The following is a 13,378-nucleotide window of genomic DNA, read 5'->3' on the forward strand; positions in this document are numbered from 1 at the left end:
GTCATGTAACAGAATCAGCTTGTTGTGCCTATTGTCCCATTCCGGTCGTTTTTCTTTCAAAGCTTGGTTTAAACGTATCAGTTGTAGTCGATAACGATCGTCAGTGATGGTTTCGGACGGTTTGAACAGCTTATAATATATAGCACCTCTCTGATCCCAACAGATGCACAACATAATCTTCGAAGCATGGATATTTCGTTCTGGCGTTGATGGACCTGATTCACCTGGCATCACCCATGCTTTCAAGCGTTTAGGGTTATCGTAGTAGACCCATTTTTCATCGCCAGTTACGATACGATGTAGAAAACCCTTCCTTTGTTGTTGTTGACGAAGTATCTCGCAGATGACCAAACGTCTTTCCATGTCTCTCTCTTTCAATTTATATGGCACCCAATTTTCTTCTTTTTGCACCATTCCCATTGCGTGTAGACGTTTTCCACAGTGGATCTATCATCATTTAACTCTTTTGACAACCTATCGAGCGATTAACATGAATCTTCTTCAAGTAATGCTTGCAATTCTGCATCTTCAAATTTTTTCGGTGCACCTTCGCGTTCTTTGTCACGCACGTCAAAATCACCACTGTTGAATCGCCGAAACCATTCTTTACAACTGGTTTTCGATGGAGCATGCTCACCGTAAACATCTACGAGCAAACGATGCGATTCTGCAACACTTTTCTTTAAAATAAAATAATGGAGTAAAACTTCCCGCAAATGTTGCTTTTTTGGAATAAATTCCGACATCTTCAACGCAAAAAAAGTTACTCTTTTTTACGCTTCGAACGAATGCCAACTATTGGGCTCAAAAGTTTGAACACAAACCTTTTAAACACATGTGTTGCCGTTTTATCAAACACACAAGCAATGCTACTAACGACATCTTTCTACAATGGGCGGAAACTTATTCCCATACCAATATTACACAATCACAAAAAATCTGGAATCAAATGTAGTCAATAAATAAAATTCTCTCTAGTGATCTTTAATAAAATTAATTCTCATATTCCACCATTACGAGTCTCTTATATGTTGTATAACATGCAAACAATTATTTATATCATTTTGTATTACAGCAACATCTGTTAATATATATAAAATTAGAGAATGATAATTGTTATAATAAGAATTAAATTAAATTTAAATATAGAACGTATACATAGTGAAAGCAAACTTACAATAATTGTTAAGATTTATGCTATTGGTCACAACCATAGTCGTATGTAAAATGACGATCAAAGTAATATAATTGTCAAAGTTAAATGCTTCTAATCTCAACGGCAATCTTATATGAAATGGTGAGCATTTTTTAGACTGATATCATATGACATCTAACAATAAGTAAATAAGAGGACAACAAAAGAATAGTAAGGACACAACAATCAATAATCGTTATAATCATTATTATTGATTCTGTCAAGGATGTTAAAATATGATTCATTTAAAAGCACAGTGTCTTCACTAGAATTAATACCATTAACCTTGATATGGATCATTTCTGATATTAATCACTTATAATAATTACACTCTATCTAGAATCTTTACATTGTCCCATTCAAACATATGATTAAACTCTAACATATGATCCGTGATAACTGAATGCTTAGATATATCTTGATTCAAATTTTTTTTATGTTCTGTTACTCTAGTCTTTAGTTGCCTCTTTGTTTGGCCTACATATGATGCATCACAACCTTTACAACTAATATTACACTATTATTGCAATCATCCGGATCTCTATCTTTATGTCTCGTAATAATGTTGTTAAGTTTATTAAAACATTTAAATCCAATCATGAATTTAACAACTTTTATGTAAATTATTGCGACTAATGAAGACTTTATAAAGTTGAAACTAGTTTCGCGCGATTTATTGTAATTTTAAGGCTCCTGAGTAGTCGCGGCGGTCATGTTGGAATCGTGATGTCAGAAGCGAGGAATAACACGTTAATTTATCCACCATGCCATTTGTAAATAAAGACAATTTGAATAAATCTAAATGACGAAATCGCTTTAAAACACTTGTAAAAATGGGCAGAAACTGTCCTTTCCTCCCTTGATAATCAGTAAATGGTCGTAAAAGACTCGTAAAGTGAGCCTATATTCTGGCAGAAACACACGGTTTAACAGCTGTTGAAACGAGTGAAATGTACACTTTTACGTATAAAATTCTAAGATAACTATAATTTCTGCCCATTTTTAGGACTTTCATAAATACGAGACAAGTCACATTTCCACAATTAAGCAAATAATAACGAAATGGCTTCGTGCACAAATTTCGTCGTCAAAACGTCACTTTTCTACGCCTATAAGTTCAGCCATTTATCGTGGCGAGGCGCTGTAACACACACACACAAGCACGAGTCCAAGTGCCTCGCTTTCGGTGCGCCGAGAGCACATATACATGGGCTCGTGCTTGTGTGTGTTGCTACCGATTTCGCCACATTTCGCCTGGCCACCGATTGATTTTGAATCACATGCTGACTACTCAGTAGCCTTAACATTAAAATTATTATAAGAGTTTATTATTTTAACATCTTATTATTTTCGCTCGTCTTTGGCCGTCATTTATATATGACAATTTTAAATTTTGCAATCGATTAAATTTTATCTGTTAATAGTATCGCATTATTCTGCGATATAAATAAAATGTCGTGTGGACTGTAAAATGTATAAAAAATACATATTATCATGTATATATTGTTATGCATGATATCTATTAGAATAAGATCTACAAGGAGTTGTATACTGCATGTTTATTGAATTATGCATGCATATTATTGAATTATGTATGCATATCAGTGATTGTTTAAGTATTTATTTTAATTTATTAAATATTATTTACAGTGGAAATAAGAGAGGTCAAAGAAGTTAGAATAGGAAAACAATCTAAAGACTTTGAAAAATGGCCTGAAGATGCTAAGAGAATTGAAAATTTAAGATGTTTTGTGATATATTATGGATCGGAATTTAGACTGAAAACTCTTTCGATATCTGGTAAATATGATATTCTTTGGTGATTACTTTAAGTGTTGGTTACTTTTGCTAAAACATATTATTTATGTCAGCTCTTAGTGAGAAAGAATGTGAACTATGGGTCAAGGGATTGCGTCACTTGGTACAAGACACTATAAATGCACCATATCCATTACAAGTTGAAAGATGGCTTAGAAAAGAATTTTACTCGATGGAAAATTCTCGTGAAACGTAAGTTCCTTTTCTAATACAATTTATTTTTATATTTTTCATATTTCTCTCTATATGACAATGGATGCAATTTATGTATAGATTATTTATGTATCTCTACTTTTTTTATATCAATATATAAAAAAATTATTAACTATCATTTTCATGTTTATTATACCAACTGACAGGGTCACGTTGAAAGATGTAAAAGCATTTTTGCCTCGGGTTAATTGCAGAATTGCTACAAATAGACTCAGAGAATTGTTCCAAGAAGTAGATACGAGAAACCGGAATGAACTTGGTTTTGATGATTTTATCATTCTGTACCATAAACTAATGTTTGATCAAAATGTGAGTAAATATTGTAGTATTCTTATGTATGAAAAGAGATCAGCGTCAGCACTTATCTGTGCACAAATTGTAATTGGTATAATATTTTTTACAGAATCTCGCGGATTGGCATAAATTGTTGAATTATTCTAAAACTGGACAAACTATTACGCTTCAAGAATTTCAAAATTTTTTAGTAACTGAGCAACAAGACAAATTGGGGAATAATGAGTTAGAAATATCGCGTTTTATTAGAGACTATTTGCAAGATTCTCAAAGAGACATACAAGAGCCATACTTTACTTTTTCAGAATTTATAGACTTCTTATTTTCTAAGCATAACGACATATGGAGTCAAAAATTCAACCAAGTTTCTCAAGATATGACGCGACCTCTTGCATATTATTGGATAGCATCGTCGCATAACACGTATGTAACCTTTAAAGAAATGAAAATGCATATGTTCTAACTACTTGGACTATATGTGTGATTTTCTAGATACTTGATGGGAGATCAGATTAGCAGCGAAAGTAGCTGTCAGGCCTATGTCCGTGCGCTGAGAGCAGGGTGCAGATGTATAGAGCTTGATTGTTGGGATGGTCCAGATGGAATGCCATTTATATTTCATGGACACACTCTTACCACCAAAATCAAATTTTTGGATGTTATTAAAACGATCAAGGAGCATGCTTTTGCTACATCTGAGTAAGTCTCAAAAAGGAAAGAGCAAAGATGAAAAGAAACAATCAAACTGATTATTTTTACATAGCTATTATTTTTCTATTGACACGTTTTATTTACGTAGGTATCCTGTTATTTTATCTATTGAGGATAATTGTACTTTACCCCAACAACGTAAAATGGCAACAACTATGCAAGAAGTATTTGGTGACATGTTGTTAGTCCAACCTATTGACAAGAATGAAACTTGTCTACCTTCACCATATGCATTACGTAGAAAAATTTTGTTAAAACACAAGAAACTTCCTGATGGCGTTGATGAATCCTCATTTCTTGTTCGAAATGATGAAAGCAGACAAGAGATGGATCTTAGAAATACTGTAAAAAATGGGATTCTTTATCTGGAAGATCCAATTGATAGAGAATGGAATCCTCATTTTTTTGTATTGACACAACAAAAGTTATTTTATACAGACACATTTTCAAGAGCTCAGGAAACCGAACACGATGACGATGAGGAAAACGGCATTCGGAGATCATTAGATGTATGTACATTATATACATATAAAAAAAATACAAACTAGATTCATTATTAATTGTCATTTATAATCAGGACTGGGTAAGTTAATATATATTTTTTTAATCAATTAAGTTAAAGTTAATGGTTTATAAAATTAATGTAATTAAGTTAAAAGTTGAATGAACAAAAAACTAACTCAGTTAAAGTTACTTTAAGATTGAATTAACTCAAATTAAATAAAAATTAATTTTGAAAATCATTTTTATTAAAAATTAGAGTATCTTAATTTTTAAAAAATTGGATTTCTTTAAATAACAAAATAATTACGATATAGATTATCGGGTAAATTTAATATTTTATTTGTAAAGTATATGAAATTAAGATATTTTTTGTACAACAAGAAACTGATTTTTAGTATTTTTACATAAATATTTTCATAATATTATAAAAGAAAAATAAAATGTTATTTTAAAAAATGTAAGTAATGTTGTATTCCTCTTTGTGCTGGTCATGCCTGTTCTTTGAAAATTATTAGGTGTACAACTTTGCTTCCGCCGGTTTTTTTCCGAAATTCGAGGTTTTATTGTAAAAAACTGGTTATACATTTATGATTCAAAGTATTGTCCATCGCTGGCTACTACTTTCTTCCGGGCAGCGTACGAATCCCGCGTCGAAAAAACTGGTCATCTTTTGAGGCGATCCACGAATCGATCCATTTTTTTATTTCTTCATAAGATCGGAAGTGCTGGTCAGCCAGGCTGTATGCCATTGATTGAAATAAGTGATAGTCAGAGGGAGCAACGTCTGGAGAATACAGTGGGTGGGGTAGGACTTTCCATTTCAACGTTTCCAAGTATGTTTTGACCACTTTCGCAATATGGAGTCGAGCATTGTCATGCTGCAAAACCACTTTATCGTGTCTCTCGTTGTATTGCAGCCGTTTGTCTTTCGACACTCGGCTCAAACGCATCAATTGCGTTCGATACCGATTGCCTATGATTGTTTCAGTCGGTTTTAACAGCTCATAATACACTACACTGAGCTGGTCCCACCAAATACAGAGCATGACCTTGGAGCCGTGAATATTCGGTTTGGCCGTCGACGTGGAAGCATGGCCGGGAACTCCCCATGATTTTCTGCACTTGGGGTTATCGTAATAAACCCATTTTTCGTCTCCAGTCACAATGCGATGCAGAAATCCCTTCCGTCTTTGTCTTTCAAGCAGCTGTTCACAAGCAAACAAACGCCGTTCCAACATCTCTCGGCTTCAACTCGTACGGCACCCAATTTCCTTGCTTCTGAATCATTCCCATGGTTTTGAAGCGTTTTGAAATGGCTTGTTGAGTCACTTCCAATGATCGTGCCAATTCTTCTTGATTTTGAAACGAGTCTTGATCAAGTAATGCCTCCAATTCTGCATCTTCGAAAACCTTCTCTCTTCCACCGCTATGCCTGTCTTCGACGTCAAAATCACCGTTCTTGAAGCGTTGAAACCACTCATGACACGTTCTTTCACTAATAGCGGCCTCACCATAAGTATTTGAGAGGATTCGATGAACCTCAGCCGCAGATTTCTTCATATTGAAGCAGGAAATTAAAACCTCCCGCAAATAACGAGAATTTGACTCGTAAACTGACATTTTCAATCGAGAATAACTTTATGATGCAGACACAAATTGACTTATGTTTTTATGGGGTTATGTTGACAGATGCCCAAGTTTATTGTATGACGTCTATGATCTATTTATTTCGACCACCACTTACTGCTAAAGCCATCTATAGAAAAATGGCGGAAGCAAAGTTGTACACCTAATATATGTAAATAAAAAATTTTTATTTCTTTATCGCTCATCAGACGTAAAACAAGAATAGCATAACGCAATAGCATTGATAGTATTCCCTAAATGCAGACCCAATCCATGTTCATCTTTGAGCACTACGAGCGTCGCGCCCATCATACAATCATTGAGCTTTTTTGAAACAAATTCTCCAACGTTTAAGATTTTATAGCGAATAATATTGTATTAATTGCAAAATATAATATAGCATTTAGAGAGATCAAAAAAATTAACTTAAAAACAGTTAATAAATTAATATTTAAAAGTAACTAAATTAAGTTAAAAATTATTAACTCTTTCATATTTTATTTAACTTTTAATTTATTGACTAGTTACTACCCAACCTTGTTTATAATAGATATAAATATGTGTTAAACATTATGTTAAAATAACTTGTGTTTTAAAAAATTCGAAAAGGGCGCACCAAATGATGAATTACACTTTGGAGAGAAATGGTTTCATGGAAAATTAGCAAGAGGAAGAGAAGAGGCTGAAGAATTACTACGACGTTATTCCTATCTTGGAGACGGTACTTTTCTAGTACGACAATGTGTTACATTTGTGGGTGATTACTGTTTATCATTTTGGCGTAAAGGAAAGGTGAACCATTGTCGTATTAAACTGAAGCAAGAAATGGGTCAAACGCAATATTATCTTATTGACACCAATTGTTTTGACAGTCTGTACAGTTTAATTACTCATTATCGTAATCATCCACTTAGAAGTCAAGTGAGTGCAATATATTATAAAAAATACAATATTCATTGTGATAAAAATATTCTATATATATATAGGTCATTCAGTAAATCTTTATGAGTAAATCTTTTTGACATGACACCTGGAAAGTATCATTCTTCAAACTCTTCCAGGTCTAATTTCAACCAGAATTAATGCACGTTTGGTAGTTGATTAAAGAGAACAAGAAATTAAGCAATTGAGTATAAAAATAGAAAAGAAAACGAATTCCATGCAAAATTAAGTGGATAAGGAGTAAAGTGGATGAGGAATCAATTCGAAGCCAAATTCTGCAATTTTGCATGGAATTCCTTTTTTTCAGCCCCATTTTTACACGCGGCAACTGCTAAATTTATCACTCGCTTTAAATGACTACTGAACGTGAACAATGCATCAATTCTAGCTGACATTTGGCCTGGAAGAGTTTAAAGAGTCATAATTTCCAGATACCACGTCATCAAATGGATTGTTACACCATTTTATAAAGATTTACCAGACTTATCGAACGACCCTCGTACACATTTGCAAGTGTGCGTATGTATACATCCTGAATCAGGAACAAAAGTATTTGTTTTGAAATAAGACCGTGAAATATACGATTGTCTTTGATGAATAGGAATTTCTTATCACATTACAAGAACCAGTGCCTCAACCAAACAAACATGAAGAGAAAGAATGGTGGCATCCCGAATGTACTCGAATCGCAGCAGAAGAAATGTTAAAGCGTATCCCTATAGATGGTGCATTTTTAGTAAGACCTAGCGAAAGAGAGAGTAATTGCTATGCAATTTCATTTAGGTATATTTCCTTAAAGCTTGTATATTTTCTATATAACTTTAGATTTTATATAGTCAATTTACTTCTCGTATACTAACACATGTAAATTATAATCTATTATTATAGAACAGAAAAGAAGATAAAACACTGTAAAATAAAACTCGAAGGGAGGCTCTATACCACTGGAACCGTAGAATTTGAGAGTTTAGTTGAACTAGTCAATTATTACGAACGGCATCCATTGTTCAAAAAAATTAAATTAAGTCATCCTGTTAATCAAGATGTTATCAGAAAAATGGGTTTGGTATGTGCATTTACTTTTGTTCGATTTTTATTCGAGTTCATATATAACATGTAAATATATCAAACTACTAAAGGATATGAAATATTGTAACATTCCTTTTTCTCTGTATTTAGGATAATGATGATGGATCTGTTTATGGCATCCCAGGTTATATGGATCCTACAAGTTTTACGTCAAAAGTAAGCTTTCCGAAATGATGCCAATAATTATCAAATTCATATTTACCAATTCTTATAACATGATAAAGATATATATAGAAATATTTTTTCGTAAAAGTAGATGTTAATTATAGATATGTATAATTCAATATATTAATATATCGAATTATTTTAAAGGTTACTGTTAAGGCTATTTACGATTATAAAGCTAAAAGAGACGATGAATTGACCTTAGTCAAGCATGCTATAATTACTAACGTTAATCCACAAAGTGGAGGCTGGTGGAGAGGTGATTATGGTGGTAAAAAACAACATTGGTTTCCTGCTAATTATGTAGAACAAATTGATCAACAAGAATCTCAAGGGGACGTAAGTTTTGAATTTTATATTTAAGCACATGAATGGTCAGAAAAAACTATATGATAATATAAAATAAAATGATAATATAAAATACACATCATATCATATAATTAAGCCTGCGGCATACAATGCTTGTTTTCCTACTGGATTGCTAGCTGAATTAAAATCTTGCCGCTGTATTGGCTGCGATGCTGTTAGTGCCAACATCACAGCCAATATGGTGATAAGATTCTAATCCAGCTAGCAATCCAACAGGAAAATAAATATCGTGTGCCACAGGCTTTATTCAAAGTTTATAATATAGTGTATTACATCTAACTTAAAGAATAAGTGTCTTTCTTTTTTTTTTTTAGTCAGCGGATTCTATGATGCTTGGTAGCTTGCAAAAAGGTTCATTAGATATTATGGGTGCTGTAGTAGAATTAACAGTTGGGGAAAGATCAGGTTTGGAATGGATTTTAAGGATACAAAATCCTAGTATGTGTTCAGTATTTGAAGTCGCGACGCCTTCGAAAGATGCTGCGTTAGAATGGATGTCAAGTATCAAAGAGACTGCACAAAATGCAAGTGTTAGGGTAAATATATAATTTCCTTTATAAAATTTAAATATTATTCAGCATCGTGTGCACTTTTTACTACTTTTGTTAGGAAAGTCAACATAAAGAGATGGAAAGAGCATGGAGAATAGCCAAGGAAATGTCTAATCTTATAGTATATTGTAGATCAGTTGCATTTAACATAGAACGAATAAGAACTAAGGGATTTACGTTCAATGAAATGAGTAGTTTCCCTGAAACAAAGGCTGAAAAATTAATGTGTCAACAAGAAAATAAATTTTTTATAAAGTATCATCAGGTAATAAATATCGAGAGAATATGGATGGATTAAAATAATAAAATGCAAAAGTACATATTTAGTAATAAATTATTTTTCTTTATAGGTTCAATTTAGTAGAGTTTATCCAAAGGGGCAACGTATTGATTCATCTAATTATAATCCTATACCAATGTGGAATTCTGGTTGTCAGATGGTAGCTTTGAACTATCAGACCGGAGATAAATCAATGCAATTGAATCAGGCTAAGTTTAAGGAGAATGGCAATTGTGGCTATTTGTTGAAACCAGAATTTATGTTTAGACATGACTTTAATCCATACGACAAAAATACATTGTATGGAGTTGAATCACTCAAAATCAGCTTAAAAGTTATTGGAGCGAGACATTTAATGAGATCAGGAAGAGGCACTGCCAGTCCATCCGTCGAGATCGAAATTATAGGCGCAGATTTTGACGCCGGAACAAAATTAACAACAAGGACGATACGTAAATATCTTCTATATTTCAAATTATAATTTCATCAAACACTACATTAACTAAACATAATTCTTCAATTTATAGAAGATAATGGATTTAATCCAATGTGGAACGAAACATGTGAATTTGAAGTATTCAATCCATATTTTGCTCTTATACGATTTTTAGTACAAGACGAAGATATGTTTGGCGACAGTAATTTCATAGGACAAGCTACTTATCCTGTGGGTATTTAATCGTTATTTATAAAAACATTTGGTAAATATTCCGAATAGGGGGACACAGTTTCGATGACCTTGATTGACCTTGACATATGTTGTCAAGGTCTTGATCCTGAGTGACCTCCACCAGGTTTTAGCCGTCGAATTTATTAAAAATTTATTAACAAAAAAGTTTGAAAAATGATGTCTCTTTTCTACTACATAAAACAGAAATTAAGAGGCACACGACTTTCCATATCTCGCCAAGTTGCTTCGCGTGGAAAGTCGGATGCCCCTTGGTAAGGGAGAGGTAGGGTGGAAGTTGTGCGCTTCTGAAGCAGTGGGAGAAGCTGGGGTGAAAATCGCTTCGCGTGAAAAGTCATTATTAAACGAGGAAGGGTATAGAATAGTTTTTAATATTGTATATAGAAATAAAAACATTCCCTGCTTTTAACGCAAATTCTCTGCTCTAAAAACATAAAAATTATATAAGAAAATATTTTGCATTGTTAAAGCAGGGAATTTATTTCATCGGAGCACAGTTGTGTCCAAAAGTTAGGTTTTAATGATGAACTTTTTTTGTTGATAACTTGTTAACGAATAACGAGCAACGACTAAAACCTAGTGAAGGTCACTTAGGGTCATGACCTTGGCAATGACATACGTCATGGTCATCAGATCTGCCTATTCGGCATGTTAGCCAAACATTTATGTTTAACGTTATTTAGAATATTCTTACTTAAAATCTTTGTTTCCTATTCAAATTTTATTTTGTTCAGATACGCTGTTTAAGAATGGGATATAGAAGTGTTCCATTAAAAAACATGTATAGCGAAGATCTTGAGCTTGCTTCTTTATTAGTACACATCATTATTGCAACTCCATCGGTATTGAAATATTTCATCCAAAGTTATTCATTATATTGATATTTAAATTAAAATTTATATGATTTGTTTTTATATTTTAATGAAATTTTTTGTCTCTTATAGGTACATAATACATAAAATAAAACAACTAAGATTAAACCTGTGTTATAGAATATTAAATATGCAAGCTAGCAAAACTAGTAAATTAGTATATGAAATAAGGTAAATTTATAAAATATATGACAATAAATATTTATTTTAGATAAATTCTGTTATATGTGCACTAATATATCATCTGTTTATTTTAGATGATACAGATCTACAAATCATCATAAGTGAAACGTATGTATTGCGCTAGTACATAATAATATAAAAGTAACATATGTTTTAGATCAGACTATATTACATATCGTTAAAAGACTGTATATATTTATGTTGCATTATGACAAATTAGACATATATATGTAATTACAACAATATGTTAAAAGTATTTCTGTAATTACAATATGAAACAAAGGTAAATGAATAAATATTCTCTTATTGAGAAGAACAGGAGGAAGAATTAAAATTTAGAATAAAATTAAAAAGTAGACTCAGGAAAGAGAAACAATATACTACATATAGTTTTATCGCTATGACATATAGACACTGTCAGACATTATTCCAGTTAAAACTTGTAACATATTTTATTATATATACAGGATGTAATTTTTTGTTAAGTGCTTTTGTGTAGATAGAGTGGACTAAACTGCGTCGAAAAGTCCTCTACCATTTTGCAATTTTCGCAATTAACAAAATATTAAGGCTCCTGAGTAGTCACCACAGTTATATTAAATCATGACGTCAAAAGCGAGAAATGACACATTAATTTGTATAACGTGCAATTTATAAATAAAGACAATTTAAATAAAACATAAAATGATAAAATTGCTTTAAAACATTTGTAAAAATGGACGAAAACTATGCTTATCCCCCCTGACAGTCAATAAATAATCGTAAAAAGTAAAAGGCACGTGTAAAATAAGTTGCGTACGCGCATCGAATAAAAGCACTTCTGCCTTTTATCACTTTTTACTTATTGACTGTCAGGGAAAATAAGCATAGTTTTCATCCATTTTTACAAATGTTTTAAAACAATCTCATCATTTTGTTTTATCCAAATTGTCTTTATTTATAAATGACACGTAATAAAAGTTAACATGTCATTTTTCGCTTCTAATGTTACAATTCAATATGACTGTGATAACTACTCAGGAGCCTTAATTACTAAAGTTGCCGAATATTGGTCTTCAATAATTTTTTTATCAATTACTATCAACTTTCCAAAAACCTGCCAGAGATAACAAAAATTGTTTATTTTCTTCTCATAAAACTCTAAGAATTTTTTCAGAATCTGTTATGAACTTTTTAGTGCTGCATTTTCTTATATGGCAATTATTTTTACCAATATGAGAAAATACGATATTAAAAAATTCTGAAAAAATTCTCAGAACTTTATGAGAAGAAAATAAATTTTTGTCTCTTGCTCTTTTTCTGTAAAGTTGATAGTATTTGAGTAAAAAATTATTAAAAACCACAATATTCAGCGATTTTTAATAATTTTTTAATATCTTGGTTAACTATTACGAAAATTGCAAAATGATAGAGGACTTTTCAGTTTAGTCCGCTCTATCTACACAAAAACGCTTGGTAAAAAATTTCGCTACACCCGGTGTATACACGGTGTTCCATTTTAAATGACGATCTCAAATTTCTCTTCAACAGTACATTTTAGAGAAAAATGTTTCAGACAAAAGTTTTGTGACTTCGAGAGGAACATAAGATGATACCATTAGTTTGACCTTGGGTGACGTCAAGGTGAGGGCAAAGTCACTCGAAAATAGCGTTATCTTGAGAAAGGAAGTATAACCAAGCGTTTAAGCATTCCGTACAATGTTGCGAATCTACCATTCGATTTTGATTCGCACGTCGAAAACGTGTGCGACCTATCACGTATAATTGCTATTTGAAATTCTATTTCGAATTCTACTCGGTATTTCACAAAGATTTTTGGTTTTCTATTTTGAGAAATGATGGTTTTCGTGATAATAGTAGTCAAGAGACACGGTAGTG

At 32.2% G+C, this 13,378-nt stretch overlaps 1 protein-coding gene across 3 annotated transcripts in view; it reads left to right on the top strand.

Moving 5' to 3' along the window:
- Positions 1–11,821, top strand: part of sl (small wing phospholipase C gamma 1) — a 13,652-nt gene extending 1,831 nt beyond the window's left edge. For 2 of the 3 annotated variants that reach the window (XM_018510739.1, XM_018510736.1), the window contains exons 3-20: positions 2,846–2,995; positions 3,067–3,205; positions 3,373–3,535; positions 3,630–3,943; positions 4,013–4,219; positions 4,320–4,740; positions 6,971–7,282; positions 7,905–8,086; positions 8,192–8,369; positions 8,483–8,548; positions 8,705–8,896; positions 9,241–9,462; positions 9,536–9,742; positions 9,828–10,209; positions 10,285–10,424; positions 11,180–11,287; positions 11,390–11,488; positions 11,575–11,821. In XM_018510739.1, coding sequence (XP_018366241.1) covers positions 2,846–2,995; positions 3,067–3,205; positions 3,373–3,535; positions 3,630–3,943; positions 4,013–4,219; positions 4,320–4,740; positions 6,971–7,282; positions 7,905–8,086; positions 8,192–8,369; positions 8,483–8,548; positions 8,705–8,896; positions 9,241–9,462; positions 9,536–9,742; positions 9,828–10,209; positions 10,285–10,424; positions 11,180–11,287; positions 11,390–11,404 — 3,398 coding nt within the window. In that variant the 3' untranslated portion in view covers positions 11,405–11,488; positions 11,575–11,821. The remainder of the gene's footprint in view (positions 1–2,845; positions 2,996–3,066; positions 3,206–3,372; positions 3,536–3,629; positions 3,944–4,012; positions 4,220–4,319; positions 4,741–6,970; positions 7,283–7,904; positions 8,087–8,191; positions 8,370–8,482; positions 8,549–8,704; positions 8,897–9,240; positions 9,463–9,535; positions 9,743–9,827; positions 10,210–10,284; positions 10,425–11,179; positions 11,288–11,389; positions 11,489–11,574) is intronic. The other variant, XM_018510746.1, reaches the window with a different exon arrangement.
- The last annotated feature ends 1,557 nt before the right edge of the window (positions 11,822–13,378 follow it).

Source organism: Trachymyrmex cornetzi, unplaced genomic scaffold (assembly GCF_001594075.2).
Source record: "Trachymyrmex cornetzi isolate Tcor2-1 unplaced genomic scaffold, Tcor1.1 scaffold1100, whole genome shotgun sequence".
Lineage (NCBI taxonomy): Eukaryota > Metazoa > Arthropoda > Insecta > Hymenoptera > Formicidae > Trachymyrmex > Trachymyrmex cornetzi.